General features: G+C 48.7%; 1 protein-coding gene across 1 annotated transcript in view; it reads right to left on the bottom strand.

The window, feature by feature from the left end:
* Positions 1-2,523: 2,523 nt before the first annotated feature.
* Positions 2,524-18,496, bottom strand: part of ACBD6 (acyl-CoA binding domain containing 6) — an 80,903-nt gene continuing 64,930 nt past the window's right edge. Inside the window, exons 7-8 of the mRNA XM_062497409.1 lie at positions 7,095-7,125; positions 2,524-3,098 (exon numbers count right to left, since the gene is read on the bottom strand). Of these exons, the coding sequence (XP_062353393.1) occupies positions 2,944-3,098; positions 7,095-7,125 (186 nt within the window). The 3' untranslated portion in view covers positions 2,524-2,943. The remainder of the gene's footprint in view (positions 3,099-7,094; positions 7,126-18,496) is intronic.

Below are 18,496 nucleotides of genomic sequence, written 5' to 3'. Positions count from 1 at the left end.
CCACACGAGAAAGCACATCACTTGTCTGTCCTTGCCCTTCCTTGTCCCCCCAGCTGGGTGCCTTGGTGCTGCAGGATCTGCCCCAGCTGCATCCATGTGCCTCCCCCCTCCCCAGCCTTGGGTGCTGCTTCGTGCCAAGCTCCCGGCCTTGCCGGCACTGGTGGGGAGGGGGACAGGGGAGAGCTGTGCCTGCTGCTCTCCATCCCCCTTCGACAAGGCCAAATGCCTCCTCCCCTCGCTGTGTAAATTTTGTACAGTTCCAGAAAGTGAGAGTATTGTTTCCTGGGGGAATAAAAAGGAAAAAAAAAACCCCACCAAAATAATAATAATAATAAAAAAAATTTTAAAGAATAAAACCTTATTTATTGTCATGTCTTGGGGAGAAATGATCCCCCCAAATTGCCCCCGGATTTGGGCCCAGGGCGTTGCTTTTGTACCCTGCCTCTGGTGTGTTGGCATGAGATGTGTACAGTCACCCCCTCCGCTGCGAGGGAAAGCGATGGCAAATAAACTCGGGATGCTCTTTAGCAGCTGCTGTCTTTGAGATTTTCTTCCTCAGTGGGAGGGCAGTGGTCACCACTGCCATCCCTGCTCCGGCACCGTTGGCTGTCTGGGCTCAGGATTGCCGGGGTCAGGTCAGGATGACATCCCCGGGTGATGGAACAAGTGACACTGGTCATCCTGCCCTGGCTATTTGCTGGCACAGAGAAGTTTGGGGCGGGAATCTCCATGGCTGCCACATGACACCCCAAGGTGGCACAGCTTTCCTGCCACCATGCAGCCACGCCAGTGGGTGCCTGGCTGTGCCACCACAGCGCTGGGTGAGCACAGGTGAGATGTAAGGGCCATGCCAGGCAGGAGGGGTGGGGGGGTCCAAGCCTCTCCATGGGCACCGGTGTGTTGGCTTTCTATATTTTAATCATTTTAACATTTAATGCTTCTCAATTAAAGTGATTTCCTGGAGTAGATGCCAAGCTTAGGGTGAATGCACATTAACCACTTTCTGTATCGGTAGTTAAAGGCACCAAGGGATTTAACAGCAATCCACAAGGCTGCTGGGGAAAGGTTTGGCTGAATAAAGCAGATTATAAACAATAATATATGTCTTTCTCTCCTCCCCCCCCACCCCGCTTTCTTTTTTTTTTTCTTTTTTGGAAAGGCTCCAACCTCACAAACAGACCTAAAGTGCTATAAACATCTCCAGGGCTGAGCGCTCGGCCCCAAATGTGCTCTCTGAAAGCACCGGCACCACGGCTGCTGCTTTTCATCCCAGCTTTAACAGAGATTTTTTATTACCCAGCGTGTCCATCAAGCCAGGCAGGGGCCGTGCATTACGGCCTGTACAGGGGTGGTCTTGCTTGTCCCCAACCTTGGTGCCACCACGTCTCCCTCACCAAGTGCGTGTGACCCCAGTACTGGGGTTGGCATCTTTGCTTCATCTGCATCCGGATACAAAAGTGCTGGGCTGCGATGAGCCTGCCTGCAGCTGCCCTGGGCAGGGGCAAGGCAAGCAGAAACCATGGGGGCAGTTTTGCTTAATATTAAGTTAATGGAAAATAACCTGCCCAAGCCACTTTGTCCTCACCACGGAGCCTGGCCTGTGCCGTGCGTGGTGCGGTGGCTGCTGGAGCCAGCGCAGAGACTTTGCCAGCGTCAGCAAATGCTGGCAGGAGCCACAGACACTGAGAGGGGCCAAAACCCACGTGTGCCTCCTGCCCAGGCAGTCCTCGGCCAAGGGAATGTTCCATTTATTTTTCTGATGAAGCTGGACGTGCTGCAGAACCCGATGGCAACCAGCTTCCTGTCACAGCCATGGAGATTTCCCCTGCTCTCCCCAGGCTGCAAATCTTGTCTGGGAAAAGCAAACTCATGGCAATATCCCGCAGGGAAGCCATGGGCTTCTCTTGCCGCACACTCACCCAGTGCAGCAGCCCCCTCCCAGCTGGGAGCTGTCCCGCAGCACAAACCCACCCCTGGCAGCTCCCTGGGCCCAGTTGGGATGCTAATGAGGAAGCACTGAATCCCATGGTCATCCCCCATCACTCCAGCACTCAGGCATGGCACATTTCCCCCCCTTTCTGGGTACTTGGCCAGCTGAGAAGATCATGAAGTATCTGAGACAGACTCAAAGGGGTGACAGGGTAGGTGCAGGTTTATCTGTGCTCAGCTCTTGCCAGACCTCACCCCTGAATGAGCCGTTCCAGGGATGGACACACAGCACGAGGCCCTGGAGCTGCTAACAGAGGGGAGGTTTAAAGCCATTCAATTCGGCAAAGTGGTAAAAGTCCTGTCAGCTCGGAGAGGCTGATTAGCTACATGTGTTGTGTGAGAACCAGAGGGACACACCTGTATGACCCTGCTGTCTTTGCAGCTCTCTCTCCCCAGGTCAAGGGCTCCAGCAGAACTTCCCAAGGGTTTTGGCTGCACGGAGCTGCCTCCCATTCTTATGGCTACAAGTCATCCCCTGCAAAAACAACCCAAAAACCCAAACAAACACACCGAGGCTTGATCCCAACACTGTGCTTTTATTTATATTATTTGTTTGGACCCAGGGGGGAAAAAAAAAACAACCAAAATTCAATCTGAACGGGAGAGATGAGCATCTCACCTGGCCCTGCATCCCCACGGAAGAGCTGACCGGTCAGCCCACGCTGATCTGCTGAGACAGCCCATACAGTACTCCTGTTTAATACATTAAAATAATACTTGCGGCCTCCTCCAGGTCCTCTCCCCTCTCCCTCCCCCCTCAAATACTGATAAATGTCAGAGCATGCCAAACTCTGATGCCATCCTGCTCAGGGCACGCACATGGCACTCGTGCTGAGAGCCCAGCCAGACGCTGTGCTTTAAAAGGTCCCCTCGAACCCCCGAGGTGTTTGGGGAGGGCAGTGGGGAGGGGGGCAAAGGGTGCTGTTGCAGAGCATCTCTGTGCCCCCGGGGGGGTCAGGGCTCTCCGGTGCCGTGCTGCTGCAGAGCCCAAGTGATGGCTTTGGAGTCTGTCACCTCCTCGGGCAGGCAGCCGTCCTGGTCCCGCAGCCCGGGGTCAGCTCCCGACTGCAGCAGCAGTTCCACGATGTCCAAAAACTCGCAGGTGGCAGCTGGGGGGAGAAAGGGAAGGGTTAGTGTGGGGATGCTGGCCCGAGGTGGTGGTGATGGGCGTTTTTGGAGCAGAGGCTGTAGCTGGCCACCTCCCCCGCGTGTACTGGAGGCAGGAAATGCCGGCTCAGCAGCTGGCCCGGAGCAGCAGAGCATGGCTGGAGCAGTGCTCAGGACACAATGTATTGCTTTGGATTTAATAGCGCAAAGGAAGGAGAAAAGACAGAGTGAGAGCAGTGCAAAGCCAGAAGTCCTGAGGGGATGCTACAGGTGCAACCAGAGCCTGCAGTCCAGCCAGAGGTGCTGGGAGTCGAGGGATCTGCAGGGCATCACCTGGGACACACAGGGAGCCTGGGCACAGCTTGGATAAAGCTCCTTCACATCCAGGACTGGAGACTGACCCTGGCAAGGGCCCCAGAGCGCTACTGCAGCACTGCAGGGACCCCCAGAGTGCCACCTGGAAAAGCATTCTCTGCCTGCTTTTGTACCCAGAATTTATAACACATTCACCATCTAGAATGGATTTATAAGCCCTTGCTCCTCACCTGCCTCCTGAATCTCCCAGGGAGCAGGCAGCACATCCCAGGCACAACATCTTCAGTACTGCCTTGCTCCTGAGTTTTGTCCGTCACTTCTCTCTGCACAAAATTCAGATGGTTTATAGCTGCTGGCCACCACGTTCTCAAGCACCAGCTCCAGGCAACTCTGCCCATGGCCTGGGAGAGCTGTTAATGGCACACATCTTATTCCTCACACCTCTACTAGAAACTGTTTTTGCATCCCTCATTTTCTCTGCCAAGACAGAGCCAAGTCTGACCTGACCTCTTCTCTGTCTTAGGATGTCCTACCTAAGGATGCTAGAAAAAAAAAGAACCAGGAAAATCAGGAAAATTCTTAACACTGAAGAGCTAGACTTGGCTGATATAGGCAGAAGACCCAGACCCTGGATTTTCCCTTCAGCCTGTGCAACTCAGACCCTTGCGAAGCCCAAAGCTGCCTTACAAGGCCATGAAGCTGTCAGCTTCCTCTTGCATTGGTAGCAATCGGTTTTAATAATATTTTGGGCGTTTTTATAAAGCAACCGACTGACTCCTTTAGTCATTAGAGTGTCTTTCACATTACTGTACTGATCCAAAAGGATAAGCAGTAATGTCTCATTAAAATAAATTCAATGTGTGATTTGAGTTTATATTGAAAAGATGAAAAAGGGGTCAAAAAGAGGAAAGCGGTTGGTGAGGAAGCAGATGGGGGTGTGGGAGAGGCTGAGCTGAAGGGGAGCACATCCCTCTGCAGAAAATAGACTTCCAGAGGTGCCAAGGAAGGTACGGTGGCAGCTTCTGGGGATGGGGAGCTGGTCCCCACAGGGAAAGGTGGCTTACTCATCCGGTGCTGTGTCCTTGAGCAGGCTGGGGACATCCCTAGGGACAAGCACAGCTGCTGGATTTATCACACCCTGGGACCCTCGATTTGTCAAGGGCCGGAGCGGCAGCCCTGACACTGGCACGGGTGAAGATGAATTTCCATTCAGCGCAGTTCGCCTCCCGACTCCATTAATCCTCAGGGTTCAGATGATGAATTTTTTTTTATTATTTATTTTCCCTGCAGCGTCCCCTCCCACTGCCCTGCCACGGCGCAGACAGAGCCGAACAGATGGTGCTTTGCAGGGAAGCCGGAGCGCCCAGGAGGATACAGAGCCTGCCCACTCCACGGCCACGTGGCCACCGCTGCTCGGAGAAGCCTTGATTTCCTCTGGGAGAGGCAGCAGCAATGATTTCGGTATTCCCGGTGGGCGGGTGAGTGGGTGGGAGGATGGATGGAGAGCGGCCCAGGAGAAGGGGCCGTTCAGCTGTTCAGGCACACAGCCGTGGGCACAGGCTCCAGCCCGGGGCAGGGGTCCGGCCGTGGTCCCACGGGGCCGGGGCTGCTGGACTGCGCTGCCGCTGGCCTCCGCTTAACCCCCGATTAAAGCCGGGGTCAGCGCCCATCGGAAGGAGCCAGGATTTATAACCCCCAGCAGGATGCGCTTCGACACCGGCTGCAATCGGGAGAGCTGTCACCACAAGGACAGCTGTCAGGCCACTCCGGCTCATAAAAAAGGGATGCAGACACCCTAAAAGCAGGGGCTGCCTTGCTGATGGGATTTAACCCTTCCCTGAACTCCATGAACAGACTCCAACAAAAGGGAAGGCCTCGTGAAGGCACTGCCCTGCTCAGAGATGGTGTCCATTAGGAGTTCTCTTGCCTCTCCGCTGACATCAATGCCTGGGTTGTGAGGTGCTGACCAAAATGGGACTGGGAGGTGACAGTGAGTTCCACTTTCAGGCCAACAGCCACTTGAATCAAACACAGCCACCCGTTTAAGAAGCTGTTTCCAAGCTTGGGGTGACCTATGGCTAGATCAGCAAGAAAAGGAATGAGGATGTCCTGGGGGCAGTGATGGCCACCAGGAACAGCCAGGCACCCATGAGAACACCAGGCCTGTGTGCCAACAACCCAGAGAGGCTTTCCAAAGATGATATGATATGTAGGGAGGAGAGAGGGGACAATACTCATGGGGAAGGAAAAATCTCAACACTTAACAAACATTTGGGAAGAAAATCCTGGGAAACTGTCATTGTTGAAACACCTGAGCTGGAGGGGTGGCTCAGAGAAACCATTTCTAAAATAATGTTCATTATATCAGCTATGTTAGCTTGTGTTTAACAACCTGCCTCAGTCCCCAGCCAGAGGGACCCACCTGCATGGAACTGAAACTAAGGTTTAAATTCCATCTTCTCCTTTCACATACTGGGCTTGCTTGAAACAAGTGCTCTTGGGTAACTTACACGTGTGCTATGCTTTTGCACAACCCATTATAATCTACTGTGCACCCCGCAGTCCTGGAGTTGGGAAAGCATCTTCCAAGGCAGAGAAAGCCCAGAGTGTGGAATGGATTAGGAAGAGAAAGAGGCAATGTGGTATTTTAAGTGCTGTCCATCTGCGGACAATGCTGCGCTAAGCAACAGATTCACCATTCCAGTCACAGTGATAGGAATTTGAAAAATTTGGTATCCTACAGGAAAGACCCACAGGGAGAAATCACACATTATTGTAACTACAGTCTTGGTTCAGGGGCCCTGGAATCTGGGAGTTTAGCTCCAGATCCAAATGCTGTGCCTAGGACTGATTTTTGCAAAGCAATTTTGCCATCCTGCTGATGTCCTTGTGGAGAGATCAAGAAGAGAGAGAAAGGCACAAATACTTCAGAATGACAAGTATGCTCTTAATTACAGTGACAGGCATCAAGAGAGAGTACAAGATAATAACTGGCTATGTCGTAATTTTGGGAAAAAGATTATGATCCAGATTAAATGGATACTTTTTCTTATTCCCTGGGCATCAGCACCAAACGTGTCACTTCAGTCTCTACTTTTCTCATTTGGAGATAGAACAATCTTTCAATTAAATCACATATCTAATTAGCCTGCAACTGTAGGAGGGACACCAACTGTGACTTGCCTCTGCTGATTTTGGTAGTAGAGAAGCTGCTGCTCTCTCAGCTGTGATCAAGCAGGTTTGTCACCAGGACACATCATGGTGGAGGCCACCTTGTTTGTCCCCTTCCCCTGACCTGTGTAACCTGTTAGAACGGGCAAAGACCCTCCCTGAAGGCCAAGGGATTTGGCATTCCCTAACCAGAGCCACTCTTGGGTCTGCAGATGGCACACCACCATCCTGGAGAATCAGAGTGTACAAGGAAACTCTGCATCATTAACTGGGGGAAAAGGAAGGCTTTAAGGTGACATCTGCAGAGGAGAATGAAGGGATGGCAGCAATCTTCTCCCAAGGCTCCTACCCCTACCATGCTGGGATTTACTAGTGGAGGCAGCCACTGGTTAATCAAATCCAGCTTTCTTGCTCATTTTTCTCCTGAAATTTGCTTTCTGTGTATACAGCATTTACTCCAGCTGCAAATCCATGCTGCTAGAAAGGAACAGCCAAGCTTAGAGGCAGCTTACCATAATGGAGTGCAGTCTGGCCTTCCCCATCCTGAAAAAAGAGAAAGAGATTTGATTTTAGAAGTGTAGGTAACAATGTGGTAATACAAATAAATCCCAGTTTTAAATAAATAGGCTGAATCAAAGCAACATTTTAATTGACCAGACAGCCAGGACACCCAGCTACCTGACAGCTGGGATCTGAATCATCATCCACCATCACTCCCTATTGATGGATAATCAATATCTATCCACCCGTAAGAGTGCGTGGATCACGTCATGACGTGAGTATAATTCAGTTCATACTGTTATCACTTCCAGCCCATAAAAATGAAAGATTTCAGTCCTATGGCCTCACTCTGGGATTCTTACTACTCCTGATGCTTTAGTGCAAGATGCTTCAGTGCAAACCCAGCTTTGGCCAACAACTACCTGAGAGAAGGGTAAAGCACTGGGATGCTCACATAGCTCAGTGCACTGCACTCTTTAGCACAGGGAGCATACAGGGGGAAAAAAACCCAGTACCTTCCACCTGAAAAAATCTTAGGTCCCTGCCTTCAGAATTTAGTCCACCCCAATACCCAGGTTAAGTTCTGTCAAGTCAGGAAAGGGCACGGTGCTCAGATATGAGAGCTAGTTGCAAACATCCTTGTGAAACACCTGCAGTGCAAGGGCAAAGCAAACTGCATGGTTTGTTGGTGTTGGCACACAGCTTCCTGTTCCAGCTAACACTTAAGCCACTGCATCAGCTGCAATGCTTTGGGAAGTGTGTCCCCTTCCCAGACTCCTGAGTCCCCTCTCCAGGGCTCTGCCACAGTTGATGCCTTACATCCAGCATTGCAAACCCAGGCACCTCACCCTGACATAGCCTCATCCTGACACCAGAACAGGTGAAATAATAGCATGAAAGAATTACTAGTCCCTTTGCTTTCACTACCCCAACCAGGATTAGCCTCTAATTCAGTTCTTTGCCTCCTTAATTTATTTGCATCTGTCTGTGGTGACTTAAGTTTTTAATTACCATCATCTTGGGGATTAAGGTGCAAATTCTACAGTTTGCTGTAAATTCTGGAGCAGGTGAAAGAGAAAAGAACATGAGAACAGGTAGAAATTCCACTCATACCTGGAAGTCTTCAGGTTTCCCATTGTGTTATTCTGTTTGATATTAAGCCTGTTGATCTGAGGAATTAGGAATGACCTGTGTCTTGGGGTGGGAGATGCCATGCTTTGCTCTGGGACGCTGCACCAACATGACAACCACAGCAGCAACAGGGATAAAAAGGCAGAGGTAACAGGCATTTGCTGCCTAAATGTCCATTTCATGTCTCTTCCAAGCAAAGGGGAAGGAGGGTCAAATTTTTTCTTTCCATATGCCACTATGTGCCATTCAAGTGACTCATGATGCCTCATTTGAAGATGCCTCATTTCAGGAGCCTATTTCTGCCCAGCTGTGGGGAGCGTAATGCAAATGGGTGTCATTAGATGGTACCACAAACCAAAGAACTGAGGGAACCACGGACAGCATCCATTGATTATTCCACACTAATAAGGTAACCAATGTGAGCCAGTGCCCCTGAGCTCTCCTTAAGCACATGCCTGCTTGGAGGAGTGACAGGGCCAGCACTGACTTCAGCAAAATATGGAGCAGGGCTGGGGAAGGACAGGCAGGAGCGCTCCAAATGAGTTATTGAAAAGGCAGGATGTCAAATGTGTGGGCTGGGGGATGGGAATCCAGCTCCCCTCTGCATCACCACTTCCAAGACTGCAGCCAACAAAACCCAGGTGAATGGGACTGGAGCCATGCAGCAGAAACCCTTTCCCACTGGAACGCTTTGCTGCAGAACTCCCTATTAAAACACAGAGGACTGCTCCAGGAATCCTACAGATATTTGTTCCTCTTCCAAAGGCCTGCACAAAGCACTGCTGTTTCAGCAGCTGGCTGGGGATAACAGGGTTTTTTATTTCTCTTAGATGTACTTCCTGGCATCTGCTGGGCTAAGGAGGGAGCGCAGGTCCTGGCGTAGGAAATGCGTCGCGTTAATCCCAGTGTGGTTTTTAAAAAGAACTATTAATCCAATGTTATGCAAACATGATTTGCACTTTATTTATGCTAAGGATTTTCCCTCTGCTTTGAGCCTGCCCAATAGCCAAATGCTATTTGTTACACTTCTCAGATGCCATGCTGTTTGCTTCTATTTCCTCTGTGACAAATTTTAATCCAGGTAAATGGAAAAAGCTCTAGTGTGGTCACTCACTAAAGGCCTTGAAAGCCCTCGGGAAGCTGCTGATCTCAATCCCTCTTTGATTTGGCTTTTTGGAGCACCGTGGCTAATTGCAGCCTGATGTACCCGGCTGCTCCAGGTACTGTTACGCTGAGCCTTCAGAGCAAAACGGTCACACCTGGAGACTAATCAAAGATGGGCTGTGAAAGTCAGGATTACAGCTCCCTTTGTGGGAATTATGTGAAACAAATACTGCCTGCCAGGCGCTGGAAGTGTCTGTTTTGCAATCAAACACGATGTACAGAAGATGAGTGAAGATGAATTGTAGCTGCCCTTGATGCATGGGGTATTTCCTGATGTGCAACAGAAAGCAGCAGCCTCTTGAGCACCTTAAGGTCCTTCTCCCAAGATGTGTCTGTGTTGGGATGGATGACCCCAAGCAATGAATGGGCAGGTACAAGCCTCTGTTCTCACCCCACTGGCATCAGCCAGTGCATCTGGAGCACATCCTCTGCAGCCGGGAGGAACAGGGAGATGTCAGCAGTGATCGGATGGATCCTCTCAGCAGACAGACCAAAGAGAAGCTGCTGAGTAAGGAAGCTGATGTTGGTGACTGAAGAAGAGGAGCTAGGCAGCTCTGGGCTAACACTGAGCCAGGATGCCTCCAAGAAATGCCCTTTCATGCCTCTGTATCAGCTGGGAAAATATCACTGTCACGGGTTAAAAAGGAGGAAACCTGCTCTGATTCAGTGAACTTCAGCCCAAAAGAGGGGAAAATCCAGGCTCAAAGCAACAACACACCTTCTGTAAAGGCTTGGTAGGCCCTTGTCCCAGAGCCCTTTTAGCAATTTTCCATCTGTAAAAAGGAGGAGCTCGTGGAAATGGCAGAAATCACACAGGCAGACAGAAAATGACCAGGAAGGAAAGACCACGAGACACTCAAATGTAGGAGTGCTCAGTCCCAGCCATGTTACTGACCAACAACAGATCTGATTCCAAGATTTCCTCTTGCCTCCGAATGCCATGTGCCATCCCTGGTGGCTTCTACAGCCTCCTGGCACACCTGGCCATGTCAGGGTGACAGCTGAGCTGCATGGCCTTTCTGGAACATGAAAACCCAAATGTCCATGTCCACCACAGCCATCAAAACAAAGATGCTACAAAATCACTGGTACTTCTTACGTGCATGGTCTGTGACAGATGTCACTCAATGAAAATCCAACTACCAGTGGATAACTTATTGGATAACAAGATTTTGTTCTGCTCCTGAGAAATTTAAGGAAGAGAAATGAGAGAAGATGGACCGAGCGCAGATGGACCAACTGTCTTATCTGCTAAGTGGTACTATGGCTGCTGCACGTGAATTCTGTCTCATAAGTGATAGGATTATATCGGTGTTGCCATCCCATGTTCATTCCTTTGGAATTCCTGTTCCCTGCTTAACCTAACACAAGTTCTGGACTGAAGGGCAGAGACAAGGAAATGGCTTGGCTAAAGCTGCTGAGATGCTGTGCAATCTCTAAGACAAGATTGCTGCTGCTTTGCCATTTCAAGTACACTTTGACTGGCCAGTGGTTGACTGTGGTTTCATGGGACAGTTTTAAAAACAATGCTGTATAAACACTGATAGCTCAGAGCTGCTTCCTTTGCTCTCCAGGCTGTATGCAGTGTTTCATTTAGCACCAGTGGAGAAAGAGGAAAAACAAATCCATGCTGGTTACCTGAGTGAGCTTTGGTCCAGCCTGACCACGTATTGATGAAACTGGGGCTGGATCCTTCCATACCAGCACAGGGGTCTGGAGGGGACCCACACCTCCTTGAGTGCTCAATCACCTCCCCAAGCTCAGACACCGTGGGTGTGAAAAGCACAGCAGGAAACCTCGAACCCTGCCCTTTTCAGGGGTAGCACAGTGCTCTTTATTTTAAGGTATTTCTCCCCCCCCCGCCCCCCCATATCACCTTTTCTTTCTGCTCATTTGTGGCACCTTTGAAGATGCACTGCTCGTTCCCACTGACAGACTCCGAATGCTGGCAGGGATCGCAGGAGATAAGAACGATGAGGTGATAAGAGTGTTTAACAGCAGTGGGTCCTGGGCAGCATGATGGGCCAGAGGGAAGATAAATATTTACATTACATCTTTAGAAGGTGAGTGAATAAAAAGGGCCAGAATAATACAGACTCTGAACAAGCACCGGTGCTTAGAAGCTGTAATATAAATCTCTGCAGCCTCACCACACACACTCACTCAAGCCAGGGAGATGAAAAATAGCAAGGAAATACTTCCCTCCACTTTTAAAAAGGGTTTTATTTCTCATTTATTTCTACTTTAGACTTCAACTTCTCAACAATTTACTTTAACCTCATCATCATCATCTTATTCTCTCTCTGAAATTTTCTCTCCAAGAAGACTGAGGGTCAGGCAATAGCTCAACACACCAGAATTTACATGCTAATACACACCAATACTAAAACCAGGTAATGGGGGCTAATATAACCAGTCTGAACTCCACCACATGATTCAACAGGAGACATCCCCATGTGCATCCTTGGTCCCAACTCCAAGGCAGCTCAGGCACTCTCCAAGGACCAACACCACGGGACAAAGGATACAGAGCAACCTCTGCTAGAAGCAAAACCAAAAAGCATGCACTGGTCATGATCAGCTGTTTTTTAGGGCTTGCAAATAACCCAGGCTGACAAGTGCAGGGCATCCTCTTAAGTCTGGTTCCTCATTAACTCTCCCACCTCCCCTGCGTGCGTGCAGGTTTGGCAAGGATCCCTTTCTCACTGAGCTGTCCCTCTCCAAGAGCTCTCAACTCTCTCCTCTGGTCACTTCCTCTCATTCTGACCATTTCCTGCACTGTGCCAGGCAGATATCCCCGAGGATGGAAGGTGCTAGACAGATCTTTATCATCACCTCTTGGGCCCTTCTCCAGAGCCTACTGCCAGGCTATCATTTAGCCCATCTTCTAAGTGCCTCACAGATAAATTAGATCTGCATAGAGAAGCAATTATTACATTTCTAATGGCATGAACCCTTTACAGCACAATCTGCTACTGAAAGGCAAAGAAAATTGCATTAGCTTTTGTTTGATTCAAAATTATGATCAAGGGAAGAGGGATGTTGAAGCCCTTTAAAGCCAAGCTTCTGATCTGGGGATTTTTCTGTCTGGGGACCTCCCTGCCTGTATTCACTGCTGGAGCTCATACTCGTGGTTCATTTAGGAGCACTAATTTGGAGAAGCCTCTGCTCACAAAGCTGCTGTTAAAAGCAGATCTAAGAAAGCTCAGAGAGAAGAGGATGCCCAGGAACCACCACTGGCTCCCTCCTGAAGCCTGCATTTGCTAATGCTCCCAAACGCCCCCAGCCCAGAGGAGTTCAGTGTGCCAGGGTTAGGCTAATCCCTCATCGCCCTAGTTTCTAACTGGTGCTGTACCTAAATTTCCAAGTGCAATTTCAATGGGATTTATCACATCTACTATGATCAGCATGTAGTGCTGCTGGCACAGATACAGGCTCTCAATATCCCACTGCAGACATGGCTGTCATTAATTGCAGAACAAACTGATTTCTGAACCTACGCAGCAGCTCATGCAGCAGCACTGAAACTCTCAGGAATGTTTTGCTGTTGAGCATTTTCAACCCATTTTGCAGCCAGCACCCAGCTATGTATTAGGACATATTTACAGGTTATCCAAATACTATTTGCTACTGCCTGTTACTTTCAGCACCAGGCATCTTGCTGCTCATCAAACAAGCGTGTTGGTGCAACAGAAAAGCTGCCAGGAAGCTGCAGGGATCAAAAATATGTCTGGAGAAGTCAATGCCTAAAGCTGTAACAAGTGTCAGGGCACTGTGGCTGAGCCAGCCCCCGACAAACCACACAAATGCCATCCCAAGCTATGGACAGGATGATATTCCAAAGGGCAGGATGCTAAAACCTCTCTTCTCAGGGTGCTTCCCTGCCCCCTCCCTGCATAAAAGTTAGTGCTCCTCTACTGCTTTATCACTTTAGCATGGCTGAGGCAGATACCTGCTTATTTAAGGGGCAGGATAAATGGGCTGAGACAGCTTTCCCATCCCCAATTCACTAGGGAACGCTTGGAAATTCCACCTGACACCGGGACCGCTCTGTGCTCTTAAACAATCTCCCGTCTGATCCGATTGTTCCCCAGTGGGGAGGCAGGCTGCAGCTAGCTCAAGAGTCATTGATTGGATTAACAGCCTAATTCCCAACAGATGAATAGAATACTGATGTCTTGTCAGCCCACATCATAGAAGGAAAACACAATCTGCTTCTACAGCCCGAAATTTAACCCTTTGCTTCCCTGCTCCCCCCCTCCCTGGGGCTGGATGCAGGGTCCAGTACTTTCAGCTGGAGATCCTACCTATTTGAATGAGAAAAGATTTATTAACCTTCGGGACACTTTGCCTAACCATCGACATGCTGTGGGATCACATGCTATTTGCTGTAAGAAACCCTCTTTTTCACCCTTTCCACACAGAAGAGATTCATACCAGGGACCTTTATCATTTTTCCCTTCTCTCTTTTCCCACCTGCCAATACAGGGAATGCTGTATGCTTCACAGTAAGATGCTAAAAATTCATCAGCTTAATGATACTTATCCTGAAATATACAGATACTGAGCGTTTTCTGAGTCTCTCATTTGATCAGGAAGATGGATCTGCCTGGAAAGGAACACCCAGCTGTGCTGCAGGAGAGGCATCTGTGCAAGGCCCTCTCCCTCCAGCAGCTCTTGGCAAAGCCATGGGCCATGGGAATGAAGCGGGGTACAGCACTTGCTCTTGGAGAGCTCCCGTTCTCCACCTCCTAATGGAGACACTAATGTCTTCTTACCTCATAGAAAGACTGTGATAAGAAATTAATTGCTACTGGTCAAATGTTCACTACCACAGATGCAGAACTGTGTGCATATTAAAGAGATTCTCCAAGAACAAAATTTATTTATGGACTCCTTGGCACTGTCTACATTTATTTCTTTGTTCAGGAGACAAGAATAAATAAAAATAATCAGATTTTAAGGAATTAATTCAAAAGGACCCTATGTTTTTTCTCATATCACTGGGGTCCATGATGCCATGGTTTTTTTTTTTTTTTGCTTCTCCTTTTATGTTTGCATTTATAAAACAGGCAGGTATGTGAAGGTCTTACTGTGAGGGTGGGGAGATCCTGACACAGCCTTCCCAGAGAAGCTGTGGCTGCCCCATCCCTGGAAGTGCTCAGGGCTGGGCTGGATGGGGCTCCGAGCAACCTGGTCTAGTGGAAGGTGTCCTTGCCCATAGCAAGGAGTTGGATCTGTATGGTCTTTAAGGTCCCTTCCAACCCAAAGCATTCTAAGATTCCACATACTTTTGAAGACTGCAAGGTGTGGATCACCCAAGGTAAGCCAGGTTGTGTTGTGAAGCAGAAACAAAGTATTTAAAGTTTTATTTGGCTTTTACAGCTCATGTGCAGAGCGGAAACACTCCCTCCATCATTCCTTAACTTTAGCAAACTAATTAGCCCAGGACTAACATGACTAACAGGAGAGAAAGCATTAAAGGATGGAAGTGCACACCTTTTTTTTCCCCCTTCTATAACCAACACCTGCTAGTCATGACAGTTTTCTAGACTACAGGGTCTCATAACATTATTATGCATATAATAAACTTGCTAGGAAACTGAGTGGAAGAAACAGTCCTTCCCCCTCCTGGCTTCCAGCAAATCAACCTTACAGGTAATCCTGTCTTCAGAAAGACAGGGAGTCTCTGTGCTCACAACATGGGCAGTAGGGAGGCATTTATTACAGAGCTGCCCTAACCAAGATAATTAGCCAGAAATGCCTCATCGACTCAAACAATTCAATTAATGCCCTATTAGTATTTTAAAGTGGTTCAAATTATTAGCTCTTTTTACCATTTGAAACCGTAATGTTTAATTTTCATCCCAGATGCGAATTTTTCCAGAATGGCAATAAATAAATAAATCCAATGAGCCTTGTCCAGTCCAGCCCCTGTCCTGCAATACGGGTGCGTCGTATATTCACAAATCCAGGTTAAGGATGGGGACCGGGGCAGTTGTGCCCTGGAACTAGCAGACTGCAGGTTTTATAAATACATACAGAAATAATTAAAATCTAAGGGGTTTAGAAGGGTTAATCTCCTTTAAATAATCCCTGCCACAAAGCCTGTAAAGTCACTGCTGGCACGATGCCCGCATGGGACCGGCTGTCGGGTATCAGGACAGCACGTGTTGATGGGAGCAGGGAGATTAGGAGGCAGCACTGCCCTGGTGGCCCATCAGTGCTGCTGCCCCACAGATGGCTGCCCGAGGCACTGCCCAGGGGCTGGAAATGCTGGAGCAGGGCCGGATGCAGCATGACAACATGCCACTTGCCCCACCTGATTAAAGAGAGAGAAGGAAGCTTGATTAGGCTGCTACATTTAACAGCAGAGACAGCCGAGAGCGTTGCAGCCACTGCTTGGTTCAACTCAGCCCTTGCTGACTGCAAAGGCAAACGCTGGCTTATATTTATTTAAAGGAACTCAGGGCTTTGGAAGCAACCCCTTCGTCTCTGCAGTCTTGAACCTACAGCCCTGCATGATGGAAGAGATGTTGCACTTTTAATTGTCAAATCTAATGGCTCAGAGCTGCCACTCTGCCCTTCCAGATTTTGTCTTTGTAGAGCTGTCATTTAAAGCCAACAACTGAGTGACCACAAGAAAGAAATCCAGATGAAAGCAGAGAAACCACCTGAGTGGCCTAAAGCAGTGCCCGTCCCGAGCCCACGGGCTTGATTCCCTTGATTTGGCCAAAGGCAGGCTCAGCTGAAATGCCCAGAAATGCCATGGCAGAGCTGGAGCACTGTAAGAGAGGTTGTGTCATGAGGACAGGCACGGTTGCAATAAAAGTCAAGTCACAATGTGCTGCAGGAGCAGAGGTGCTGCTACCAGCCCAGGGAATATTTTCCCCTTCAAGTCGGTGAGAATAAAGACATGGGAGACTCTTTTGGTCCCATAAACCTTCCTTGGCTTGGTGTACAAAATCAGCACTTTCCATGTTGAGACATTCCGAAGCATCCTCTGAACTCATTAGACGAGATCTGGATTTTATTAAGTCAAGCTTGAGAAAGCCTGGGTTAGCAGGGAAGCTGAGTTCCAGGGGCCCACAGCCCTCAGCATGAAAGGCACGTTTTTTCTCCTTCTGCTTTAGTGCCAGGAACCTTGCTCAGACATCTCAAAGCACCTGAGGGTAGTGCTGTGCCCTGCAGCCTCCAGACAGCCTTTCCTTTCCAAGCACGCCTGTTTCGTAAGGATGATGACTCCTCTTTGTGGCTAATCTGGAATTAGAGAGGACGTTTGCACACTCACAGCCGTCTGCCAGAGGGGGAAGGCATCAGAGCCTGGATCCTGCCCTGAAGTGGATCACTGCCAGGGAGAAGCCAACTGCATGTGTTGACTTAAGAAGCTCCCATCTCATCACCTCAGAGGGTTGCTGTTTTTGTGACATCCAGCAGCCTTTTAGCAGCCCCTGTGAATTGCATTAGAAGCTGATTTACCATTTGTTATTTTATAAGGCATGAAGCTGCTCTTTCATTTGCTCATGCACTACCAAATACAACTACACATCAGACTCTGAAAACTCAGGCCATGATCACTGGGGCTGTTTCCCGATGGAAGAAAGGAGGAATAAATAATGAGGGAGAAGGTTTGTTGGTACTGCTTATTCAGAGACAGGTTTCCAAACAACTATTCATGAAGTGCTACTACTAAAGAAAGAAAAAGGAAAAATGTCTGGAGAAAACCACCTCAGGATATCAAACTGTATCAGTAGTAACTGGGATTTCTTGATGGAGCCACAGCGCTATTAAAATACAGCTGAACTAAGTACTTGCAGTTTGGTCTGTCATTAGGTATTTAGTGAGATGCAAAATTGATCTTCACTTTAAAGGGCTCTTTCAAAGTCTAGAGGCAGCACTTGCTCTCTCCTTGTTCTGTATAATAGAGGTATTCCTAATGAAATTCAGCAGGAACTGGAGGCAACCAGGGAAGACCGCAGCCAACTTTATAACAGACAGATTTATGTTCAGGGGTGTCCTGCTCTTTGAATGAGTTATTCTGCACAGGGCAGGGATAGCAGGTTCTCCATTCATGGGCTGTACAAGCGTAGCAGGAGGTCAAGTTCCCTGATGGTGCTCGGTCTGAGCCGAGGGCTGGGGTTGCTGTCACATCTGGGGCTGGGCTGAGCAGCTTCATCCCATTTCCCACTAAAGCAGCCCAGGGAGCCCCCAGAACTGGGCCCAGCCCACTGGAGCAGATGGCAGGTGCTGGTGGTGGCAGCCAACGTGGGCCAGTGCTGAACCAGTGACCTAGAGGTGAAAGGCTCCGTATCTCCCATTATCAATCCCCAGAGCCCCCTCCGAAGTAAGTGTTGATACATTAATCTTTCTGACTGATGGAAACAAACTGCAAATATAACATTCCACAGGGGAATCTTTATTTATATTGAGCCTGTATCATGCTTAAAAACATAAAGTTAAGGGCAGGCTTAGGTTTCAGCCTTCCATCAGAAACATTCCTAGTTAATGCCACCCTTTTCCCCTTCCAAGTATCAAATTTAAAGAGCACGTCATCATGCATTAGTCTGAGCACAGCCCCAGTGTGGATGGCTGCAGTAAATAATAAACTGGTGTTTGTGTTTCCTGCTGTGCATGCTGTCCTCCTAAATAGTTTAATAACAAAGGAGTGTATTTCCAAGCACTGCTGGAGTGCCTCGATGAAGCATGTGGTGTAGGATAAATACTTCCACATCAGGACACTTTTCAAAGCCATCAAGCAGAGGGGTCAGTCTGTTGTGGGTTTTTTTAAAACTGCACAAGCTAATGCTTTAAGAGTGTCTTGATGGAATCAGGGAAATTGGATTGTCCCCCCATTTGCTGGCCTAAAACAAGCCTTTTTTTATTTATCCCATTAGAGGAACACAAGAGAAACCTTTTAAATGTCACTAAAATTTTCCCTGCATTGCAAAACCCAGTCAAAAAGGTTTTAATTTTCCCTGAGACCTCTTAAGTAATGCAGTATGTCAAGATTTAATACCCTGTGTGTAGGGGATTGTCTGTATTCTGTGCTGTTTCACCAGGGTGACTCCATAGGGTCGGTCCTGGTCACTGGATTTGGTCTTTGTCAGCACTGAGCTGT

Source organism: Cinclus cinclus, chromosome 8 (assembly GCF_963662255.1).
Source record: "Cinclus cinclus chromosome 8, bCinCin1.1, whole genome shotgun sequence".
NCBI classification, from domain to species: Eukaryota; Metazoa; Chordata; class Aves; order Passeriformes; family Cinclidae; genus Cinclus; species Cinclus cinclus.
The sequence above is the reverse complement of the archived record's forward strand: the minus strand, read 5'-3'. Positions and strand labels throughout refer to the sequence as shown.